This window comes from Schistocerca americana, chromosome 8, assembly GCF_021461395.2.
Source record: "Schistocerca americana isolate TAMUIC-IGC-003095 chromosome 8, iqSchAmer2.1, whole genome shotgun sequence".
Classification (NCBI taxonomy): domain Eukaryota; kingdom Metazoa; phylum Arthropoda; class Insecta; order Orthoptera; family Acrididae; genus Schistocerca; species Schistocerca americana.
The window spans coordinates 311820358-311845020 of record NC_060126.1 but is presented as its reverse complement, the minus strand read 5'-3'; the positions used below and the strand labels follow the sequence as shown (position 1 = coordinate 311845020).

Genomic DNA, 24663 nt, shown 5'->3' with positions numbered 1-24663 from the left:
TTAGCCTGGCGTTTCTCCCATGGTGTGGCCAGGGAGGGGAATGAGTTGGGGTCATATTTCTTAGCATTAAAGTTAGACTTTGCCCGCTTAGAGACTGCTGGTGGCGGACCACCAGCAAGAAATGACGTACTATGCTTCATGGCATGTCATCCATCCTAATGCCACCCACTCCGACCAGGGGCTGTCCCTACAGGTGCCACCTAGCTGCAGCAAAGGCCACCCGGCAGGATGGCCATTGCCGGGAATCCCAATGCCCCAGGGTGACGGACATCTACTCCTTGGCATACGTGGGGAGTTAACGGCGCAGGCATCAGCAGAGCGATCCCTGTGTTGTTAGGGGACTACAACCAACAGGCTACATGGCGGCCCCACCACAAAGGACTGGCTACTGTGCCAGATATGAGGTACAAAGAAGTCCATGGTCATTGTCAGCACAGAAAGTGACACTGCGTAGTGCATGGTGGAAAATGCACCCAGGAAGGTGTCCTTGCCCAAGAGATGGAGAATGGGCAGGACTGCAATGCGACAACGAGAAAGTGGACTAAAGACCTCAATGCACGATGAACATGATGCACCATGTAAGGCGCCCCTCCCCAATTGGTTTGCTCTTTGGGAAAATTTTTAAAATTGGAGGTCAAACCCTACAGGGGACCATCACATAAAGGCCGAAACGTGTGAGATTCCTTTTAGTCACCACTTATGACAGGCAGCAATACCTCAGGCCTATTCTTACCCCTGGACCCGCAAGGGGGGGGGGGGGGGGGGAGGGTCTATTGTAATTCTGCCAGACACAACAAAGGATTTGCAAGAGCAGTTAAATGGAATGCGTAGTGTCTTGAGAAAAGGTTATAAGATGGACATAAACAAAAGAAAGGTAATTAAATGTAGCTGAAGTAAATCAGGTGATACTGAGGGAATTATAATAGGAAACGAGATACTAAAAGTAGTGGATGAGTATTGTCATTTGGGCAGTAAAATAGCTGATGAAGGCTGAAGTAGAGAGGATATAAAATGTAGACTGTCATTGGCCAGTAAAACACTTTTGAAGGAGAGAAATTTAACGGTTAGGAAGTCTTTTCTGAAGGTATATGTCTGGAGAGTAACCTTGTCTGGAAGTGAAACATGGACCATACGCAGCTCAGACAAGAATAGAATAGGAGCTTTTGAAATGTGCTGCTACAGAGGAGTGCTGAAGATTATGTGGGCAGATGAGTAAGTAATGAGGAGGTATTTAATCAAATTGCAGAAAAAGTAAATTTGTGGCAGTATAAGAAAGGGTCAGGATGATAGGACACTTCCTGGGGCATCCCAGAATCGTCACTTTGGCAATAGAGTGAATGGGGGGGGGGGGGGGGGGGGGTAAAAACTGCACAGTGAAACCTAGGTAGGAATACAGTAAGCAGGTTAAAATGGATGAAGGTTGCAATAGGTAGCCACAGATGAAGTTTGCATTGTGTAGACCAGTGTAGAGAGCTCTAAGAAACCAATTTGGACTGAAGATAACAATAACAACAACAACAACAACAACAATTACTACTACTATTACTACTACTGATTCTTTCCACTGATTTGGAATTTTCCTTTGCCCCCAGACTCACTGAAGATACCAAGGGTCATCTGGGTTGATTTTTTTGCCTCTGTGTACAAGAACTCTTCACAGAATCAGAGGTAAGCAACTGGGTTGTTGGAAATGAAGTTCATAGCATCTTGCTGGGATATTTTGGTAAAAGCTGATGTTTAGCATCCATACTTGCCATGTTCAGTGTCTGATAAGTATACATCCTAAGACTCTTTTGACTTCACTTACAAGTCATTTCACCATTCTTTCTTACACTCTGTACTCCTCCCACTCCACCTGTTTTCATCCCAATTTCCATTTTAGTTAAAAATGCGATTTCTCTAGTATCTCTCTCTTCAGCTCTTTGTTTCAGAACCAAGAACTTTTTCTTCTTTCTTCTACTTACCTTCGAGTCCAACAACTTCTGCAGTTGGCTTCGCTTCTTCTTTGACCTTGAACCATTCTAAAATGTACCTTTCACTCTGCAGCAGAATGCATACAAATTTGAAACTCCCTAATACATTAAAATTATTTGTCGAATTTTGCATTGGCCCATTCTGTTGGTGCCTGGTTACAAATGGTTTCCCCATCCATCTATGTAGAGGTTTGTAATGGATTGTTCACCACTGTTTTCTCTCTTTTAAAAAAAATCTCTTTCACTGCCTCTTGATCTCAGTTTTTATCATTTGCTTTTCTGTACAACACCTGTGCTCTATAAACAATTGTCAGATATGTCATTTCCTGACAGAACATTTGTTTCTGATTTGTCACGAATTTCTGACCTCCTGCCCACTGAGTGTACTATTGTATATCCCTGCATTTAAAAAAGGAGTTCTCGGCACTTAAATGCTGTTCTTGATACTAAGTGCACTAAAAGTTGCAAGGACTCTCAGCATTTTGCTTCAAGTTGATAGACTGTTCTCCATGTGGGACCAGAATTTCATTTGCCTCAGTCCTTAATGAACAGAACAATTCTGACACTGTTCACTTCACCTGATGTGTTCCATTCTATACGAAAAATCTCTGTAAACCATACTCTCTCTTAATTTTTTGCTTGATTTCACTTCAACACATGCTATCAATACAATTTGTTCTGGCTCTACAACTTGCCACACTTTCCAAGCTCAAGTTTTTTGATGTTCCCAATCATTTTTCTACATACATAAGTGGTCAGTGTCAGTAATGCACTCAGACTGTTAACTGACAATGCTTTTATCTGCAGGAATGTATTTTCACTGGGCAGTTGAAAGAAACTGCAGAAAACTTGGACAAATTTTTCGGTAGGTCTAATGAATAGTACTTCTCCATAGAGTCTGCTGCACTGTTAAAATATGTAGTGGTGACACTATGTAGTGATATGAAATAAAACAAATTTGTGAAATTAGTTTTAGTTGAATGAAAAAATACATTTAATGGGAGAATTATTTGGAAGTGTACTGCATCTGGAAAAAACTAATGGAAATGATACTACTTCTCCAGTATCTGGAGTCTGTACTGTGCAGAAGAATGTCTCCCCAGAAGGAAGAATCACAGAAGGCATAAAGGAAGAAGAAATTGAATTAACAAGATGTAGATGTTAAGAAACTGAAGAATAATAAGGCACCAGGAGAATATAGGATAATGGCAGAGATGTTGAAAGCAGGGGGTGCGAAACTTCAGAAAAAGATGTATAATCTCGTAAGTGAAATATCGAGAAAAGAGTAGATCCCAAAAGAGTGGTAGTGAGCTACCATTATCTCACTGCATAAAAAGACCAATAAAAGGATTTGTAGTAATTAGAGGAATTTCTCTACTAAGCGTAACATACAAAGTGCTATCATTAATAATTCTGAAAAAGCTGACGTCTTTTGCTGAAGAAACTATTGGCGAGGACCAGGCAGGTTTTGCGGGCAGGAATATCAACCACGGATCAAATTTTCTCTTTGATACAAACCTGGGAGATGTGCTAGGAACATATCACAGTATACACAGATTAAGTAATTGCTTTTTTAATTTGGTCCTGGAGAAAGTAATTCAGGAGGTGAAAAAACAAGGTAAAGGGGTGAAGCTAAATGGAAGAATGCAGCTATTGGTATATGCAGACAATATTGCACCCATAGCAGAGTCAGAGGAAGAGATGGCAGAAACTGTAGAGGATTTGAAAAAGAATGCCAGTATGACTGGATCGAGGATTAATTTGAAGAAGATTGAAACGGTAGAAGTATCCAGAGAAGCACCTAATAATGCCCCATTACAAATTGGAATATGGAATATAATTGAAGTGGAAACCTTTAAGTAGTTCATCACCTTGTTCAACAGGCATAATAACCTATAACAAGAAAATAATCAACTTACTTCAGTGTGAAACAAGTATCATCAAAAAATCTGTCAGTTAAGACTAAACTTAAAGCCTCTAATGCAGTGGTGGTACCAGTGTTGTTATATGGGACATAAATGTTAAGTACCACAACAAATATGAAGAGAACAAGCTGATCTTTGATCATGAGAAAGATCTTTGGACCAATCCGTTTAGAGAACACATGGAGACATAGAAAGAACCAGGAACTGTAGGACAATTGAACATCAAGCAGAAAATGAAAGTGCACAGAATAAGCCTGGCAGGGCACACTGCCAGGAGGACAGAAACTTATGAGAAAGCCTGCTGGAGCTCACCCAATCGGAAGAGCAAGGAAGTGATGGGAAAACTAAGTGCAGGGCCTTCAGCAGTCCGGTGTCCATGAGAAATGGGTCAAAAGTGCTCACGACCACTACCTATGGGGGAACGAAGTAAGATCGTCACATGACCTTCAGAGTCTGTGTTCGCTTATATGCGTGTATGTGCGTATCATGTAGTCTAACAGAAAATGTTAAGGGTGTCAAACACTGGGTTGCATCAGATCTACGCAGCTCAAACAAAAGTATAAAAGCAATGACCAGGGAACGTAAAATTATAATAATGGTAAAAATGTTCTTGTAAAAACTGCTTGGTAAACTTAAAGCCTGTTCATCTGCTGATACCACATTTCAATAGCAGTCAGTTAAGACACAATGAAAGATCACCTGAAAAGTATGATTTGGTTTGCAACACAGTACTCCCTTTACCTCAAATATCTAAAATAGGAGTGGCGTTCACAAGTGTTTTACAATAGCAGTTTTTGTGCACCTTATTTATTACTTAACATGAGTCGATGTACAGGGATCTCTCAATGTGCCCCCCCTCCCCAACGTCAATGCACCATTGCCACCTTCCTGGGTCACTTCATTATTGTGTCACAAAACCACTGTTTGGGGGTACTACACACCCACTCACGGATGGCTGCCTGCAATTCTTTGATGTTGCCAAATCTTTTATCCTGCAGCACGTCCTTCATGTTATCAAATGAAGCTAAATCTGTTGGAGAAATTTGAATATGGTGGGTGTAGCATAACAATGAGTCCCAGTGATGCCAACTTCGCACTGCTAGTGACAATGACCTGTCCCGTAAACAGGAGTTTCTTTACCACACAGCATAGTTAAACCGTTAAGAATATCTGTACTTCTGACTCCTTCCTTCCGCAAAAACCATGCAGGTCCCTCTTTATCCATGATAGTCACCTTCCATCTTGTCCATAGCTTTCTCTACAAAAAAAGATTGCTGTCATCGAGTAAAACTGAAGTGATATCAGGTGTTCCCCAGGGAAGCGTCCTGGGACCTCTGCTGTTCCTGATCTATATAAATGACCTGGGTGACAATCTGAGCAGTTCTCTTAGGTTGTTCGCAGATGATGCTGTAATTTACTGTCTAGCAAGGTCATCCGAAGACCAGTATCAGTTGCAAAGCGATTTAGAAAAGATTGCTGTATGGTGTGGCAGGTAGCAGTTGACGCTAAATAACAAAAAGTGTGAGGTGATCCACATGAGTTCCCAAAGAAATCCGTTGGAATTCGATTACTCGATAAATAGTACAATTCTCAAGGCTGTCAATTCAACTAAGTACCTGGGTGTTAAAATTACGAACAACTTCAGTTGGAAAGACCACATAGATAATATTGTGGGGAAGGCGAGCCAAAGGTTGCGTTTCATTGGCAGGACACTTAGAAGATGCAACAAGTCCACTAAAGAGACAGCTTACACTACACTTGTTCGTCCTCTGTTAGAATACTGCTGCGCGGTGTGGGATCCTTACCAGGTGGGATTGACAGAGGACATCGAGAGGGTGCAAAAAAGGGCAGCTCGTTTTGTATTATCACGTAATAGGGGAGAGAGTGTGGCAGATATGATACGCGAGTTGGGATGGAACTCATTAAAGCAAAGACGTTTTTCGTCACGGCGAGATCTATTTACGAAATTTCAGTCACCAACTTTCTCTTCCGAATGCGAAAATATTTTGTTGAGCCCAACCTACATAGGTAGGAATGACCATCAAAATAAAATAAGAGAAATCAGAGCTCGAACAGAAAGGTTTAGGTGTTCATTTTTCCCGCGCACTGTTCGGGAGTGGAACGGTAGAGAGATAGTATGATTGTGGTTCGATGAACCCTCTGCCAAGCACTTAAATGTGAATTGCAGAGTAATCATGTAGATGTAGAACACACAATGTTCACAACTGTCATCTAGTGTCTGCATGGTGTTCTGGAATCAGTTCACTAGGTCACTGTTCTACAAGAGGACTTGCCTGTAGTTCGAGCAGTATTAGTAAGACAACAGAACTGTAAATTATTCCAATATACCCCTTGTAATTCTGGACTTCTTCAGTGAATTGGATGGCTAACAACCCCATCGGCAGTCCCATTAGGTCCAGCTTGATCTAAATCTCAAATTGCTCTGCTGTTGCTGTCCACGGTGTGCTTCAGCAGACTCTTATTAATGACGATATGGGTTATCAGTGATTTTGGGGTGGCCATAATTGCACCATTAGAAGCTTTCACTTGATACAAGTAACAACTTTAGACTCAGCTCATAGACCGATTATAGAGCTGATCTCATGTGCTCTAAGAATCACCCTAAGCATTCTTTCCTGAACAACAGAAACTATGATTTTAACAACTGGATATCTTGCTAACCAATAAACCAGGCACAAATTATTCAGGCAATAATTTCAGATTTTTCTGAATTCATTCCTACTTCTTGGCAGAAGCAATCAACAATCTTCCTTGGCTAATATTAATTTTCCTGGCAGCTTCCCTTACTTCAGTTGAATTAGTAGCACGATTAATGGAAATCAAGAACTTTGTCTCTGACCTCTACTTATGCTCGTTATTTATATATCCTGTGCCCTCTCTTACTATCAGAAATTCCACATTTTTCTGCTCTTGGTCTATGCCTGAACATTTACAAGAGCCCACTTCCTCTGTATTCTTACAATAAATCAAAGTGTGTCATCTGCCTGAAGAACAAACAACATTCAAGTGGTTTCAGAAAACTTTGTTACAAACAGACCAGAGTTTCAGGGAACAGTTGCACTGAAATCTATAAAAAGGAGGTTTGCTTGAAGGAATTCACTCAAGTAATTCTTGAAAAGTCCCACTGCCAAAACAGTCTCTGTCTGAAAGGCAAATGAAGCTTACTGTTACTTATGTTTGTGTAAATAATATTGTTGTAACAGTATCTATGGTGAAAACAACAGGTATGTTATGATATTTATCACTGAGGAATACAGCCACACCCTTGTGAGCCTCTCACAGCTGACAGTGTCCTACTAGGAAGTTTAAAGTGGATCCCCAGCAACAACAAACAATTTAATTTTTCTTTCATTAAGAACTTTTGTTCCCTGATCCTGTTTTGAATTCACAGCAAAATGAGTCATTTCATCAATGACATCTATCAGCTCTCTCTTCATTTAGTTCTCGCACAGGTGGTATGCCTGTGACTGTTGCTTTCTGACAGATATTCACATCCTTATACTGGATCCTTTTGGATCATCAGGTAATATTAGGGCCCTCTTATCTATCACATTTTGTCATCTGGTTATTTAGTCTCCTTTTATAGCCTTCTCTGTGAAGCTTTCATAATTAGTTGTAAAGATTTCATAACCTTCTGCATGGTTGTAGTTTCTCTGGATAATGTCTGTTCAGTGGCAATTATAGTGTTTCCAATTTTGTAACTAAATTTTCACCTACTATGACTGATGCATCATTTGACAAGTATGTCTATATTGTGTAAACCACTCTGCTGTGGTTAGTAGCTAACAACAATGAAAAGCTGAATGCCTCGAAGGTGTTAAATAAAGGGACACATTTAATTTGTTTTAATTCCTATTTTTTCTCGTCCTTAGAATAAACTTCTACTTCACACCAGATGGTTATTAAGCTAATTAATGTAAACTGTTGGTAATGAACATTGTGTTCCATCACAGACGGTTCACCACATTTCAGGCAAGCTGTATATGTACTATCGTAGTTGATCCTCTTCTCATTCAGCACAGAGGACTCAGAACAAAACAAAGAACTTTGACTGCTGCAGTCAGCATTCCACTAGCGGCATATCTTATTATATCTTACAGATAAGTCATTGGCTCCCACAAAATTTCACCACTATTCAGCTGTCTGTATATACTTAATTACAAGAGTTATAAGAGTAACTGCCAGACAATAAACAAGACAGTATAGAATTACCTAATGCCAACCTCTATTTTTTCCCCATGAGCTATTACAAAATGAGAAAATGTGAAGTAACTTAGTAAAGTGAATAGAAAGTTTCAGAGTATGGAACTCCTGCTACGAATCATTTTCATAGAAAATCAACTTACATGGGATGCTGACACTCCTGGTTGATAGCTGCTGCTGGTAACATGAGAACTGTTGTGCTGAGGTTGTGCAGACACTGGCTGGGCTCTGATTGGATAGCCAGATGTAATACTTCCAGTCTTAGCACCCTACAAATTTGTTAATAAATAAATATTAGGAAAACAAATCAGAATAAATTTGGACTTGGAAAATAAATGAGATCAAATATTTCATGATGGATGATACATCACACACATTTAAAAGAAATTTTTAGGCCACCCTTTCCTGGCTCAAATTTTTCTACACTATTAATCCTTAAATTATTCCAAATAAGAGTATTTATGATGAACTGAAAAGGAAAGCTTTGTACAATTGTTATGCTGTAACTATCAATTTTGTGTGTGCACAGCTTTGTAGTTCATGGGTGAAGTCTGTGCTACATTTGGCCACTACAGGCCAATAGCCTGCTAATAGGTCAGTAGATGCATGCGCAGCCTGCTGGCTGTGCCTGCTGTTGGAACTAATAAATATATAGGCCAGAGCACTTGCCTTTGCCAGTGATTTGTGCATTCCTTTTTCTATTGTACTTGTCTTTCACATGTGTGTATTGTTCAAGCAATAAATTAAAGTTTTCTTGGGTAAGAGCACTTTTTGATGACGAGTACAGGGTTCTACTCCAGGTGTTCCACTTCAGTCATTAGTCCTTTGAGTTTAATTTCCACGAAGGCAGTGCTCAAATCTCTTCACAAGCAACAACATATACAGAAAGTTGCTATTTCCAGTTTAACGACTACACTGACACACCTAGCAGCCATGCCAACAACATGTCTGCTGCTGTTTCCTGTGAACAACGATGCAGCAGAAGACCAGGATGCTTACAAAACACCTACAGCAACATTTTCAGGCATTTGGTGTAACAGACATAAACTTGCGCAAGGCCTTTTTTTGTAGTGGAATTCACCTCGCGTGTATCAGTTGGGTCAGCTCGTCCCCTTACAAGAACCTTCAAGTCTTTCTTTCGATCAGATGTGCGAGTTACTTTCTACCTATCACTATAAGCATACAAACATTACTGCTGTTCCTGTGGAGTTTTACCACTGCCAAAGTCACACAGGGCAGGGGCTCAGCTGTCATCATCATTTTGTGACAAATGTTCATAAGGAATCCTATGCAGATAAAATGGTTCATGGTGCAATCGTACGTTTTGCTCCAAAGGCAAGTTTGAGAGTGAGATTTACAGTGTAAAAATCCTACCCTTCAGAAGTATTAACATAGCTCAGTCATTGAAGTTTCACAGGCCGCAGTCTGTCAGACAGAATCCTGGTCTGAAGTTTCAGAAATCAGTTCATCTCATCCCTTCCAGCCATCAGTCAGTTCATAAGGGAACGAAGATGCTATTGCAGCAGTCCAGCAGAGGTCTCAGCATAGTATAGGTAATGGGCCTCGCAACAACAATAGTCCATGTCACAAAAGCTACATCCCTGTGCTCCACTGCCTTATGCCCATACTGCTTCATTTAAGATGAATGGACCTTGTGTCCTAAGTGCTGGGCAATGTGTAATAGATGGCGTAATAAAGGACGCATTGTTTCTGTATTTAACTCCTTTCCTATCCTGAGCGAGGATGAAATGAAAATGGATGTGAACAGAGTGTAAATAGTGACAGTATCTCAAAGCAAGTTACACTGATGTGCATGTATTTAACAAGTAATCGAGAACCCAGGTGGAATGGGTGCAGTAGCAACATGATAAATGCTCAGACTTATGTGGACTTGGATTCACCCCCTCCGACTCGTTTCATGAAGACTGTTGAGTTATAACAAACAACAGATTTCCATTCTTGGACAGTTTTTTGTACCTGTGACTTACAAGGCTGCGATTTGTTTATTAACATTCCTAGGTGTGGACAACACTTACACTGAAAATCTATCCAGTTTGGATGCTTTTAAATTTTCCGAATAATCCTTCGGTGGTGAAGTGCACTTGGTTTCTGATCAAGTTCCATATCAACAGTTAGGTGCTCTCTGTGCCAAATTTTCCTTGTCTATTTTCTCCAGGACTGGGTTGTGCAACAGAATTTCAGGTTCATATTATTATGAAAGTCTGCCCATTCCCATTTTTTCTGGACTCGTCTGGTACTGGTAACTTGACAAGATCAAGTAAAAGCAGAATTAGATCATCTTCAATCCCTTGATGTTATGCAACCCCTTTCTTTCAGTAAATGGTCAGCACCGCTGCTGATGGACAAAATAAAACCTACCAGTAAATTATGGCTCTGCAATGATTTTTTAAAATATACTAATGCTCAGTCACAATATTATGAAAAGGAAAGTTGCTACTCACCATATAGAGCAGATGCCGAGTCGCAGATAGGTACAACAAGAAGACCGTCAGAGAATAAGATTTCGACCAACAAGGCTTTTGTTAAAAACAGACGGCGGACACACACACACACACACACACACACACACACACACACACACACACACACACGTCACACACACGACTGTAGTCTCTGGCAGCTAAAGCCACAGTTTGGCCTTGACACAGTCTCTGCTTATAAGTATGTGTATAGTTCTAAACGCCCTACTGCATATGCCTCTAAATCCTTAAATCAGCACAACAGAGTCATTCTCAGAAAGAGGTTTTGGCAATTATGTACACTCTAAAAAGATTTCATGTTTTTCTTTATGGGTCTAAGTTTCACCTGATCACTGACCACAAGCAAGTGGTGTGTCTTTCTAAACATTCAATGTCCTTGCCAGACAAAGCCACACACTGTTTACAGCTTTTATCCTGTCATGATACAATTATAAAATACATTTTAGACATATAACGCAACATGCAAATGCTGACAACTTATTGCATTTTCCGACTGGTCCAGATCCAGAGTTTGATAAAGAGGAATTACAAGAGGAATTACTTTGTTTTCATTTAGACATGGAAGGTTTTCCTATTATTCGGACTAAAATTGCATCCACAGTAGCCATGGATCCTGTTTCCAGTCATGTTGTTTCTTTTGTGCATCACGGCTGGCCGGACAAGCTTCCAGGCCACGCTTCTGATCCTTTGAGAAATTATTTTGCATTACACCATCACTTTTCTGTTTAGGAAGGAGTGCTGCTGTTAGCTACAGAGGACACCGCTCCCCAGGTTACAGCCCCTTCAGTCCTTCGGTGTGAGGTTATGCATTTATTTCATGTGGACCACCGGAGTGTGTCAACGTACAAAAGCATTAGCAGGCAGACATGTTTTTTGGATAGGCACTGATGGGGAAATAGCGCTAGCTGTTGCAACTTGCCCACAGTGTGCCACCCATCAAGTGGCTGCCCATTCTTCTTTGTCACCATGGCCAGATCCACAACAGCCTCGGGAATGCAACCATGCATATTTTTGTGGAACCCTTTTTGAATTCCTATTGGCTTGTAATCTATGCTTATTCTAAGTTTCCATATGTGGTGTGTTGTCTGTCAACTTCTGCAGTGGCAACAATTTCAAAAAATCTTTGCAATGGAAGATTTTCCGTGTATGTTAGATGCTGACAACAGCCCCTAGTTCAATCTCAGGAGTTTGAAGATTTTTGTAAAAAAAAGTGGTGTTCATGTCACAGCTCCTCCTTTCCACCCTCAATCAAATAGGGTAGCAGAACAACAAGTCCGAACATTTAAGACTCTGATCGAAAAATATGTTTTGGATGTGTCACAGGAATTATCTCTTGACCAGTTCCTCAGCTCTTAAGATTTATCCCTGTTGGAGATAAGAGACCGGCTGAATTGTTGCACGGTGATCAGCAACGGACCTTGCTATATCTGCTTTTGCCAACGCCAGGCTGTCCGTCAGCACCAGCAATGCAATACTTCCAGCCTGGCACAGCTGTTTGAGCTCGTGGGTTTGGCCGCTGGTCTAAATAGGTGCCAGTGGTAATCGAGAGCACCAGTGGTCAACACCTATGTGTGGTTTGCATGGTTGAGAGGTGGGCTTTGTGATATGTCGACCAGCTATGGGCCCACACAGGTAGCCGCGCATCAGGTGCACCTCCGCTGCCCCCATGTCCTCCATCTACTGAGTCATCTCCTACATCGCAGCCAGTGCCCTTGCCTTCCCCACTGCCATTTGCGCAACTGACTCCTCTGCTGAAGGTGTTCCCTTCAGCTGTCAGGAACCACAGCAGGACCCCGGCTCCCGCACAGTCACAGCCAATAGCTCCACCGTAACCGCCCTCATCACAGCCTGTGCGGCCTGTTCCGCCACCTTTGCCGCAACTTCCTTCCCTGGGGTTGGACGTGGAAATGGATGCTGCACCAGCTTCACCTGTCCTACCAAATGGTCTCTCACAGGGGGCGGGCACCGCAGGTCTGCACTCAAGCCACTTCTGACCCTGTGCATCAGTGGCAGTGTGTCACATGACTCAACAACCTACATGTACCACAGAAGAAATAGAAGTAAATACAGTGCTCACTTCTTCACAAGGGAAGAGGAGTGCAGTAAGCATCACTCTTAGTTCACACATGAAGTTTGTTCTACATTCTACCACTAGACGCCTCTCAGTCTTTTAATATGACAGCAGTGGCGTGCGCAGCCTGCCAGTTATGCCCCTTGTTGGAGCTAATGTATATATAAACCAGAGTGCCAGGCTCCACCAGCAACTTCTGCACTGTTTATTGTACTGCACTTGTCTTTCATGTGTGTACTGTTTGAGCAATAAATTAAAGTGTTCTTGGATTAGCACAACTTCAAACCACAAAAGGAAACTTTCACCTCTTTTGCTGTCTCAAGGTGTTGGGTAGCAGTAAGTAATTACTCTTTAAGAGGCTGTACTAAGTGTCTGTGTAAATGCTGTACAGATAAATGCCTGAGAGACCTGTTGCCACACTATGCTCACTTCTATTAATATACCATAATTAGGTTTCTCATTTTTCACATGTTTTCCACGACACTTGTGATTTTTAACAAAAGTCCTGGTGCCCCAAATTCTCTCTGGGAGCAGCGAAATGTCCCACATTTTTGTCTTACATAGTGAGATTTTTTTTTTCTTTCTGAACTGGTGACCTGTCCTGATGCAATGCTTTGTTTTCCAGAAGTTTCGGAACACTTCAATTATGCTTCATTTGCACAAACAAACTGTATTGGCTCTCAAGTTCAATATAATATAAAAATCTTTTGGAAACTTGGTGGAACTTTGACCATGTAAGCAAATGAATGTGTTTTAATTTCGGTATGTTGTACTCTTGTATGGTGGTCTAACATTTCCAGACCTTGTGGCAGTGACTTTTATAATCTCTATCTTAATATTACCAGTGTCAATCTCTGTCTTAATATTACCAGTGTCAATCATGGAAAAACATATAAATTAAACCATCAGACACCGCAAGAATCCTTAAAAAAAAAAGGACATGGTGAGAATGCTGAGTGATAGTTTATGGTGTGAAATTTAGCACTGGACACTCAGGACGCACCAACACAGTAACTCACATGGAGTCCAACAAACATTATGCTGCACTTTTGGTTAACTACTCAAGATAAAATATCGATAACTACTTAACAGTGTATGCAGTTTCAGGTACAGATAAGCAACTTCCGGTGCAAGAAGCCAAAGTTGCTTAGCACGCAGTGATGCACAACTAGGAGTTTCAAGTCCATGGGATGCACCAGACGTAATTAAACCACTGTTCAACAAGAACATCTTGTGCTTGTAGATAAAAACCAAATCAGTTATCAGAAACTTAACTGCACCATTTGTTATGGAACAAATAATGAAGTACTAAAATATGCAAAATTTACTTCAGTGATGACAGATTCTTCCTGCCACATGGACTTCAAACTGGTTCATTTAAGAATTAGGATTTATGATCCAAACAAAGGCATCGTAGTGAGAGTGCTGGAGTTAGTGAACTTTGGTGTTGAAAGTGTAAAACATCTGGCTCGGAAGCATTCGATTTTAAGAAAAAATTAGTAGCAATTTCAGCTGACAGTACAAACTGCAATTATGAAGAAATAAAAGAAAAGACAAAAACAATGTTTATTTTAAGTTGCAACAATTTAATGTTTATGCTGTACATTTCACGAGTTCGCTAAAGCAGAACACAAACAACTTTTAGGGCATTGTAAAACTATGCCATAACCTGCCTCTTCTACTAGCTTTTAGAGTTATTGATGTTTTCCAAGCATGTCCTACTTTCCTGATTCCCTCCCCCCCCCCCCCCCCCCCCCCAAAAAAAAAAAAAAATAAAATAAAATAAAATAAAAATTCGCCACTGTTTATCACTCTTCGGCTCCTTTCAAGCCAGTTACATATCTTCTCCAACAGCATTCTGTTAACTGAAAACGAAAATGTAACTATAATTGACACTGCACGCAAATTAAATATGTTGCTCAGCAACTTTGAAGGCAAACAATCCAAAAGAATTTTGATATCTGCAGCAAAACAGCAGTTACATGACTTGGAAAGTGAGACACTAGTGACATTTAATCATTTTAATGATATTACCACAGCTTTCTTTGATACCTCCATTGGATATATTTGTGAATGGTGTGAACGATTTCTAGAACTACTTTACCAATGCAGTGGATTGTGCTGGGGGGGGGGGGGGGGGGGGGGGGGTAAACTATCAGCCCCATTAGTGTTCAAGGACTGTACAGTTTTGTAAAATCTAGTGTTACAAACTTCGCCATGGATGAGGAAGAACCATTTTATTAGTACTGCTATGTAAGCAGATTTTGTGAAGGTAAACTACTTGACTGGAATATGAAATCAAATACTAGTGTCAGTGAAATTTTTATTCATTTACACAATGAGCAAGTGTATCAAACATATCACAAGCTTTGTTGAATATTTACTGGCTATTCCAGGTTCTAATGCATCCACTGCATGAGTGTTATCAACAATTAAACTTTTGCAGACAGATTAAAAAAAGTAAAAGTTTTCACAATGATTAAAAACACACACTCATTAGCCTCTCTTGTAAGGGCTTCTACAATTTAATATTTAACGAAAATAAACTTTTAAAGTAAAGAAACGCCACTAAAAAGTACACATCAAGTACCAGTAGATCGTCAAAAGAAAATGTGTGAAATTTGTGTTCGTATTTGATTCCAAATTGTATATGCAATACTGCTGTAACCTCTCATCAGTTGTACTGTAGATTATGTGAAAATAAATTATTATCAAGCCTATACTGACAGTATTCGATCATATCCTGACTTTTACTCATATAATTTTGTTCATTATTTTGAAAATGTCCTGAATTTGGTTAAAAATAATATGGGAATGATAATCTTAGGACATGCTTGTATCAACTTGCTGAATCATGCACCAACGTGTGACTTAACTTCCTATATGTTTCAGTACACTGATTGTAATAAAACTTTACACTGATGTATGAAAGTAGTAGATCACCATTCCAGTTCCAAGATAACAACTTCAATAGTTGCCAAGATTTGGAAATTTACTTAAATCTCAACCTTTTTCACAGTGCAACAAGAATATGTTCCTCACACTTTGGTATAACACCTTATTGTCAAAACACAGGCCTCAACAACAAAATCAAACAATGGAAAATTTAAGATGCAATTACAACAAATGAATTAGATTCCTGATCACCACATAGGTGGTGTTGAGAAGTAGACATGCACATTTAGAAGTACATGGGAATTTTCACTGATGAAATCATCTTGGTTATCAGCCAAGGCATCGTGTCAAGTCATTAAAATGATTCGATGAGTTTCCGACTTATCATCTTTAGGTAACCTTCCTTCCTTCCTTCCTTCATCACCCCGCAATTGCAAACTCCACTACTGAGAGCCGAATGGGAGGGCCAACTACATTTCTCTGGAAGAGATTTGTGGTAGGTTGTGGGAGGGTTCCCTGGCATGGTGAAGTGGAGTCTGGGCATCAAGTACTGGTGCTGCTGGTCTATTCCATCTGCTTTCTCTGCTGCTATTACATCAGTGCATTCCTGACTTATTTTTGCTATTGTTACAATCCATTGGAGCTCAGTTGGAAACTGATTTACTGGTCGACAAGATCATTATGCAGTCATTTTTTTATATCGTGTTCCTCTGTAATCCTGCATATGATTCATGCTCTGTGTAACAGGGTGGTGCACACCAATTTGCAATGTGCTGGATGGTAGCAGCCATAAGTGTTTAGGTACAGATCTGTGTGTTTTTTTCCTGCAGACAGAATGTCCCAGCTTGCTCTCAGGGTTGCCGCCATCATGGATAGCACAGTTTTCTTACTTGTGACATCACATCAACATGATGAGGACAAAACACATCTACAGCATTCTAGTTCAGCCCTAGTGTGGGGACACATACATGCTACCTGGCTAGAACTGGACAAAATGCCATACTGGATTTTGTATTGTCACTTCCAGTTTAAGTTCATATTTTGTGGGTTTTATATTATAACTTACGTGCTATGTATATTTGCTACTTCAAAGCAACAGCATATTGAGGATCTCTTGAAAATGTACCATTATTGGTACAATTTGTTACAATAAAATGACAGTAAATGTCGTGTTGGTGGTTACAGAATTTTCATATTTAGTTGTTTTCATATTATATCTTGCAAGTCATGAAAGTATTCATTTTCAAGGCAATGGTGCAGTGAAGATTTATCAAAAACGCATCAGTCTTGTTACAATCTGTTACTATTAAATGTCAGAATCTGGAACAGCATAAGATGAAAGATGTAACACCATTTTCCATAATTTCACCCTAGTGCAGTGGATAGAGACATGGAGTGCAAAGTGAAATGTAGATGGTTAGTTGGTTCACATTGTAATGTGGCATACCAAGAAACCCTACTAAGAATTGACTGATGCTGGGAATGACGCACATCCCAAAACACATGTTGTTAGAAGAACTAATGTTTAATAAATTATGGTTAATACTGCCATATTTAATTTCACTAGAATATGTGTTTATAATCGTCATTACACTTAAAAAGATTTGCTGCTGGATTTCAAATTCCCCTTATTTTATGTAAAATTCCAGGAAATCAGTCTGACACTAGTTCCTGAAATCACACCTTCAAATTATTTGTTATAAGAACCACAGCTGTTAATGTCAATAATCAAATTAAGATTCTGTGAACAATTTAGCAACAAAAATAATTATCCTGTGTGAAACAAGGGAGTGCAGAGATCCTCAATATGCTGTTGCTTTGAAGTAGCAAATATACATAGCACATAAGTTATAATATAAAACCCACAAAATATGAACTTAAACTGGAAATGACAAGACAAATAATTATGTAATTAAAACAAAATGTAGAAATACCTTGTCCGATTGTTTCGGATACTCAGTTTCCAAAATTTTGTATTAAAATGTGTGTTTGCAGTAATCTGTTTATATGAAAAATGTCATTACTTTTTTATGACCCAAACTGTGTATCCAAATGCTTGCAGAGTTTTACATGTTAATTATAAATTCATTTATTCAGTCATGTCAATAATGTTATAGAAAATTATCAATGTTGTCTGTGGCTCAGTCTCAGTTTTTGGCCCCTTGTTACACAGAGCACTACTTCTACAGTTGTTCAGTTTATTAGTTTATCAAAATTAATGTGTTTTATGAAGGCTTATAGCAGAATAAAAACTGTTCAAAATTTGACATACATTTTTTTTTTTAATTGGGATGCATATCTGACAACCTACATTCATGAAGAACCTAAAATTAATTTTGAACTGCTGCAATATTTTTAAACATGAAAATGGGCATAGAGAAAAGTGATATTCTGCTACAAATTATATCAGCAGTTTGTAAGACGCTTTGTGAAGCAAACGGAAGTCAACAACAAAATTAGTTTTTATCCTCAATGTTTCATAGTGTTTTGTAGCAGACACTTGCAGCATTCAATTTTTTTATTCATCTTTGTGTTTTCTACAGGACTCTGGAATTTTTTAATTAATTTAAGAATTCTGTAATATTTGATGCATATAGGAGTGCTCCCCCTTCCCCTCCCCCCCCCATCCCTCCTCGTCTGTCTGTCTGTCTATCTATCTTGGGAGACAGTTTGTTGGATTTTCTGAGCATGGCAGAGAATATGGACAATAGCTTGATTACTTTGTCACAGCCCAATTCCATTGCAGTTCAATACTATATTTACTTATTTACCCACAAAGCTTTCCTGACTGTAAGACATAAAGGGTTGCCTAGAAAGTAATGCACCACATTTGTTTTTGCTCAGCCAAAAACAATGCTATGAATGTGAAACGTTACATACATATTACACGAAGTCTCCTGAGTGAGCCTGCCAAATTCCCATCACTTCCAACAGATAGCATAGTTGCAGGACAGTTTCAAAATGGCGTCTGTGTGTGATCTGCATTACAAGCAACGTGCCATCACTGAATTTCTCACTGCAGAGAAAGAAACTGTGGGGAATATTCACAAACGTTTGTGCAAAGTCTATGGAGCATCTGCTGCCGACAGAAGTACAGGAGGGTGTGGTCATCAGAAGGCAGTTCGGCAGAGCACCATGATTTGCAGCAGTCGGAGAGGCCATCCACAGCTGTCACACCTGACATGGTGCAGCAAGCTGCTGATGTCATTGATTAAAGGATGCCATTTGTGGAAGATATTTTGAGGACGATTAGGAGGTGATTCACACAGTGAAAGACTGGCACTGCCACCAGGACAAGGACTGGTACTGACAGGATATGCACGCCCTTGTTTCACACGGGAGGAAGACCACAGAATGGGATGAAGATTATGCGGAAAAATAGGGTGTATAGATAAAACACCATTCTTTCATGTGTGTAATTCTCATTATGTTCAATAAAGAATTGTTGAAGAAAAAAATGTGGTCCATTACTTTCTGGGCCACCCTCATGTAATTGCTTCATAAGTACTGTGGTTCACTGCATGCACAATGCACACATGTACACGGATACACATGCAGGTGTGCAAAACACACACACACACACACACACACACACACACACACACACGACATACAGAAAACTTATCAGTAATATTGCACTAAATAAATAAATTTTTCATTTTATCTTCAAGAGAGCTTAAAATATTGCAGTAGAGTATTCTGTACTTTCTAATTTAAAGTCTTGTATTTCAGGTGTTCTACAAATTATGCTCCTGAATAGAAGCAGTGATGTAATAAGAAAGACCTTAGGGTTTTAATAAAAAGTGAGAATGATGAAACAATTTTTATCTTATGTACAATGCTATTTTAAAGTTGTATCCCACTACTTCTAACAGTAATTTTAAAAGCTGTTGTCTTACTGACTCAACAAGGAATTTCTCTTCATGTCTTATGCACTTTTATCAGACCTAATACGGCAATTTTATGTATGTCCATTTTCATAAACAAAATGTGTTATTTTCAAGCCAGATACAGCTGAAAACTACTGCTCGAGCACACTGCATTCACAGTTCATGATAACGGCATGTTCCATGTTATGTGCCAGCTTGTTTCTGTGTGTGCACCTACTATAATGTAAATTGTGGTAGCAGCAACAGGAGAACAGATCATTTGTTTGTTCATTGTATTGTGAGCTAAAGTAGAAGCTAATTACATATATAACTTTATCTGTGTGACTTTGTAGTTTAAACATAAATTTCTTGTGTATCTGTATAGTGTAGATTTCTATCATCTTTAGTGTTGATGGGGACTGTGAATGCAGCAATCAGATGGGAGCTGAGTTAGTGACCCTTTGTTCACAGCTCCAGACAGCGCTGGCTTCAACCAAGCAGCTTGATGAGGCTGTTGCCAGTGGGCATCACTTTCAGGGGTCGGATGTGGGTATCCAAGGGATATTCACCAGCACATCATTCCACTTGTCCCCCGATCAGTCCATTACTGTGATCAGCCTCGTTATTGCCACACTGAGGTTGACCTCTCATCTGTGCTTAAATGAGAGTTTGTTTCAGGGTGTGGTAGGTAGTGAAAGACTTTCTGAGGGACCAATTGAAATTCCTCCCTGGCTTACCTGGCAAACAGATTTCAGGCTCTACTTGTGGCTCAGAAGGATTCTGAATCAGCTACAATCATTTGTCCTTTCTTTGTGGAAGCCTCTCAGCCTACAAGGTCCGGGCATTCACAGGGGGATGGGTTATGGGTAGTTGGGAGCTCCAACGTTAGATGTGTCATGGAGCCTCTTAGTGATATGGCTGCCACAGAGGAGAAAAATATAAAGCGTGCATTCTCTGTGCATACTCAGATATGGAATGGGTCTATCCACATGCCACGAAGAGCACAGAGTGCAACCAGCTTCAGGTATTGGCTCATGGATGTTCATCACTTTGGATTGCAAGAGGTTATGTCTGGTTTGCAGCAGCTATCTGAAGTGATAAAGACAGAAAGTCTTGCTCGCAAGGTGAAGGCAGGGCTTGAAATCCATTACACACAGGAGGCAGCTACATGGGTAGCGAGTGCAGTGTGGAGTGCACTGCACGGTTGTTTAGAGTAGCTCAAAAAAGTGAAAACACAGTTTCAGTCCCATAGGCTGCAGATCAAACACAGAAGGAAGGAAGACCTAGGAATCATTGGGATTATGGTTGCAAATGGTCCTAGATGTGTTAGGTAAGAACAACATTTTCAAGTACTATTAGAAAGCACTGAAGCTGAAATCTTTACAGGTACTGAAAGCTGGCTAAAGTCAAAGATAAGTCCAGCCAAAATTTTTGCAAGGGACCTGATGGTGTTCAGAAAGGATGCATTAAATTCAATTGCGGTGGCACCTTTCATGTTGTTAGAAGTAGTTTATGTTATAGCGAAACTGCAGTAGATGGTTGATGGGAGTTAGTAGGCCTTGAGGTTATACTTAACAATTGGAATAAAAAAATAATTAGTTCTTTTGACTAACTCTCTTCATCAGATAATATAGATGCTGAAAGCTTCAACAACAAAAATTTAAAACTGGCGGAAGGCATACACAATTGGTGAAAATGATAGTAAATGCTCTCTCTGATAATTATTTTCAGCAATTAGTTCAGGTGCTCATTCACAGTGTAAATGGGTGTGATAAAGTACTAGCCCTCTTAGAGAATAATAATACTGAGCAAAAAAGGAGCACCTAGATGGATGCAGGGATTAGTGATCACAAGGTCATCATAGAAAGACTGACAACCTTAACATCTACATCCACAAAAAAACACAAAATACATATATTCAAAAAGGCACATAGAAACTCACTTGACTCCCTCCTAAGAGATAGTCTACATTCCTTTCAGACTAACTATGTAAGTTTAGATCAGATGTCGCTTAAATTCAAAGAAACAGTGTTGATGACAGTTGAGAGATTCACACCAAGTTCAATAATTAGAGACGGAACAGATCCGTCACAGTAGAAAAAGTAGGTCAGAATACTGTTGCAGAAGCAACAAAAAAAGAGTGCTGGATTTAAAAGAATGCAACACCTTCGAGATTGGTGTCTCTTACAGAACTTAAAATTTAGCATGGACATCAATGTGAGGTATACTTATAATAGTTTCCACAATTAAGCTCACTGGGTGATACAACGGTCACATTACCAACAACTGCACCACTAAAGTGGGTTTACTAAACATGCTTTCATGGAATTCATTTGTCAAAAAAGGTGGAGTAAACATTCCAGAATTTGAATCAACAACAGCTGCCAACATTAGTAACTTGGAATTAGATACATTTAGTGTAGCAAAGAAACTTAAATCATTCAATAAAGCAGTTCTTCTGGCCCAGACAGTAGACCCACTGGGTTCCTTTCAGAAAACGCTGATGAAATCGCTCCATATTTAGCACTATACAACCATTTATTATAGTGCAACCATTTATTCCCCCCATGAACCATGGACCTTGCCGTTGGTGGGGAGGCTTGCGTGCCTCAGCAATACAGATGGCCGTACCGTAGGTGCAACCACAACGGAGGGGTATTTGTTGAGAGGCCAGACAAACATGTGGTTCCTGAAGATGGGCAGCAGCCTTTTCAGTAGTTGCAGGGGCAACAGTCTGGATGATTGACTGATCTGGCCTTGTAACACTAACCAAAACGGCCTTGCTGTGCTGGTACTGCGAACAGCTGAAAGCAAGGGGAAACTACAGCCGTAATTTTTCCTGAGGACATGCAGCTTTACTGTATGATTAAATGATGATGGCGTCCTCTTGGGTAAAATATTCCGGAGGTAAAATAGTCCCCCATTCAGATCTCCGGGCGGGGACTACTCAAGAGGACGTCGTTATCAGGAGAAAGAAAACTGGCGTTCTACGGATAGGAACGTGGAATGTCAGATCCCTTAATTGGGCAGGCAGGATAGAAAATTGAAAAAGGGAAATGGATAGGTTAAAGTTAGATATAGTGGGAATTAGTGAAGTTCGGTGGCAGGAGGAACAAGACTTTTGGTCAGGTGAGTAAGGGTTATAAATACAAAATCGAATAGGGGTAATGCAGGAGTAGGTTTAATAATGAATAAAAAAATAGGAGTGCGGGTTAGCTACTACAAACAGCATAGTGAACGCATTATTGTGGCCAAGATAAACAAAAAGCCCACACCTACCACAGTAGTACAAGTTTATATGCCAACTAGCTCTGCAGATGACGAAGAAATTGATGAAATGTATGATGAGATAAAAGAAATTATTCAGATAGTGAAGGGAGACGAAAATTTAATAGTCATGGGTGACTGGAATTCGTCAGTTGGAAAAGGGAGAGAAGGAAACATAGTAGGTGAATATGGATTGGGGGGAAGAAATGAAAGAGGAAGCCGCCTTGTAGAATTTTGCACAGAGCATAACTTAATCATAGCTAACACTTGGTTCAAGAATCATAAAAGAAGGTTGTATACCTGGAAGAATCCTGGAGATACTAAAAGGTATCAGATAGATTATATAATGGTAAGACAGAGATTTAGGAACCAGGTTTTAAATTGTAAGACATTTCCAGGGGCAGATGTGGATTCTGACCACAATATATTGGTTATGAACTGCAGATTGAAACTGAAGAAACTGCAAAAAAGTGGGAATCTAAGGAGATGGGACCTGGATAAACTGAAAGAACCAGAGGTTTAGAGTGTTTCAGGGAGAGCACAAGGGAACAATTGACAGGAATGGGGGAAAGAAGTACAGTAGAAGAAGAATGGGTGGCTCTGAGGGATGAAGTAATGAAGGCAGAAGACGATCAAGTAGGTAAAAAGGCAACAGCTAATAGAAATCCTTGGGTAACAGAAGAAATATTGAATTTAATTGATGAAAGGAGAAAATATAAAGATGCAGTAAATGAAGCAGGCAAAAAGGAATACAAACGTCTCAAAAATGAGATCGACAGGAAGTGCAAAATGGCTAAGCAGGGATGGCTAGAGGACAAATGTAAGGATGTAGAGGCTTGTCTCACTAGGGGTAAGATAGATACTGCCTACAGGAAAATTAAAGAGACCTTTGGAGACAAGAGAACCACTTGTATGAATATCAAGAGCTCAGATGGCAACCCAGTTCTAAGCAAAGAAGGGAAGGCAGAAAGGTGGAAGGAGTATATAGAGTGTTTATACAATGGCGATGTACTTGAGGACAATATTATGGAAATGGAAGAGGATGTAGATGAAAATGAAATGGGAGATAAGATACTGCGTGAAGAGTTTGACAGAGCACTGAACGACCTGAGTCGAAACAAGGCCCCGGGAGTAGACAACATTCCATTAGAACTACTGATGGCCCTGGGAGAGCCAGTCATGACAAAACTCTACCATCTGGTGAGCAAGATGTATGAGACAGGCAAAATACCCTCAGACTTCAAGAAGAATATAATAATTCCAATCCCAAAGAAAGCAGGTGTTGACAGATGTGAAAATTACCAAACTATGTCACAGCTGCAAAATACTAACGCGAATTCTTTACAGACGAATGGAAAAACTAGTAGAAACGGACCTCAGGGAAGATCAGTTTGGATTCCGTAGAAATGTTGGAACACGTGAGGCAATACTAACCTTACGACTTATCTTAGAAGAACGATTAAGAAAAGGCAAACCTACGTTTCTAGCATTTGTAGACTTAGAGAAAGCTTTTGACAATGTTAACTGGAATACTCTCTTTCAAATTCTGAAGGTGGCAGGTATAAAATACAGGGAGCGAAAGGCTATTTACAATTTGTACAGAAATCAGATGGCAGTTATAAGAGTCAAGGGGCATGAAAGGGAAGCAGTGGTTGGGAAAGGAGTGAGACAGGGTTGTAGCCTCTCCCAGATGTTATTCAATCTGTATATTGAGCAAGCAGTAAAGGAAACAAAAGAAAAATTTGGAGTAGGTATTAAAATTCATGGAGAAGAAGTAAAAACTTTGAGTTTCGCCGATGACATTGTAATTCTGTCAGAGACAGCAAAGGACTTGGAAGAGCAGTTGAACAGAATGGACAGTGTCTTGAAAGGAGGATATAAGATGAACATCAACAAAAGCAAAATGAGGATAATGGAATGTAGTCAAATTAAATCGGG

At 39.8% G+C, this 24663-nt stretch overlaps 1 protein-coding gene across 1 annotated transcript in view; it reads right to left on the bottom strand.

Annotated features, from left to right (window-relative positions):
• The window catches only part of LOC124545132 (G protein pathway suppressor 2), a 109290-nt gene that overhangs the window by 8787 nt on the left and 75840 nt on the right, over positions 1 to 24663 (bottom strand). The window contains exon 8 of the mRNA XM_047123958.1: positions 8266 to 8391. Within this exon, the coding sequence (XP_046979914.1) occupies positions 8266 to 8391 (126 nt within the window). The remainder of the gene's footprint in view (positions 1 to 8265; positions 8392 to 24663) is intronic.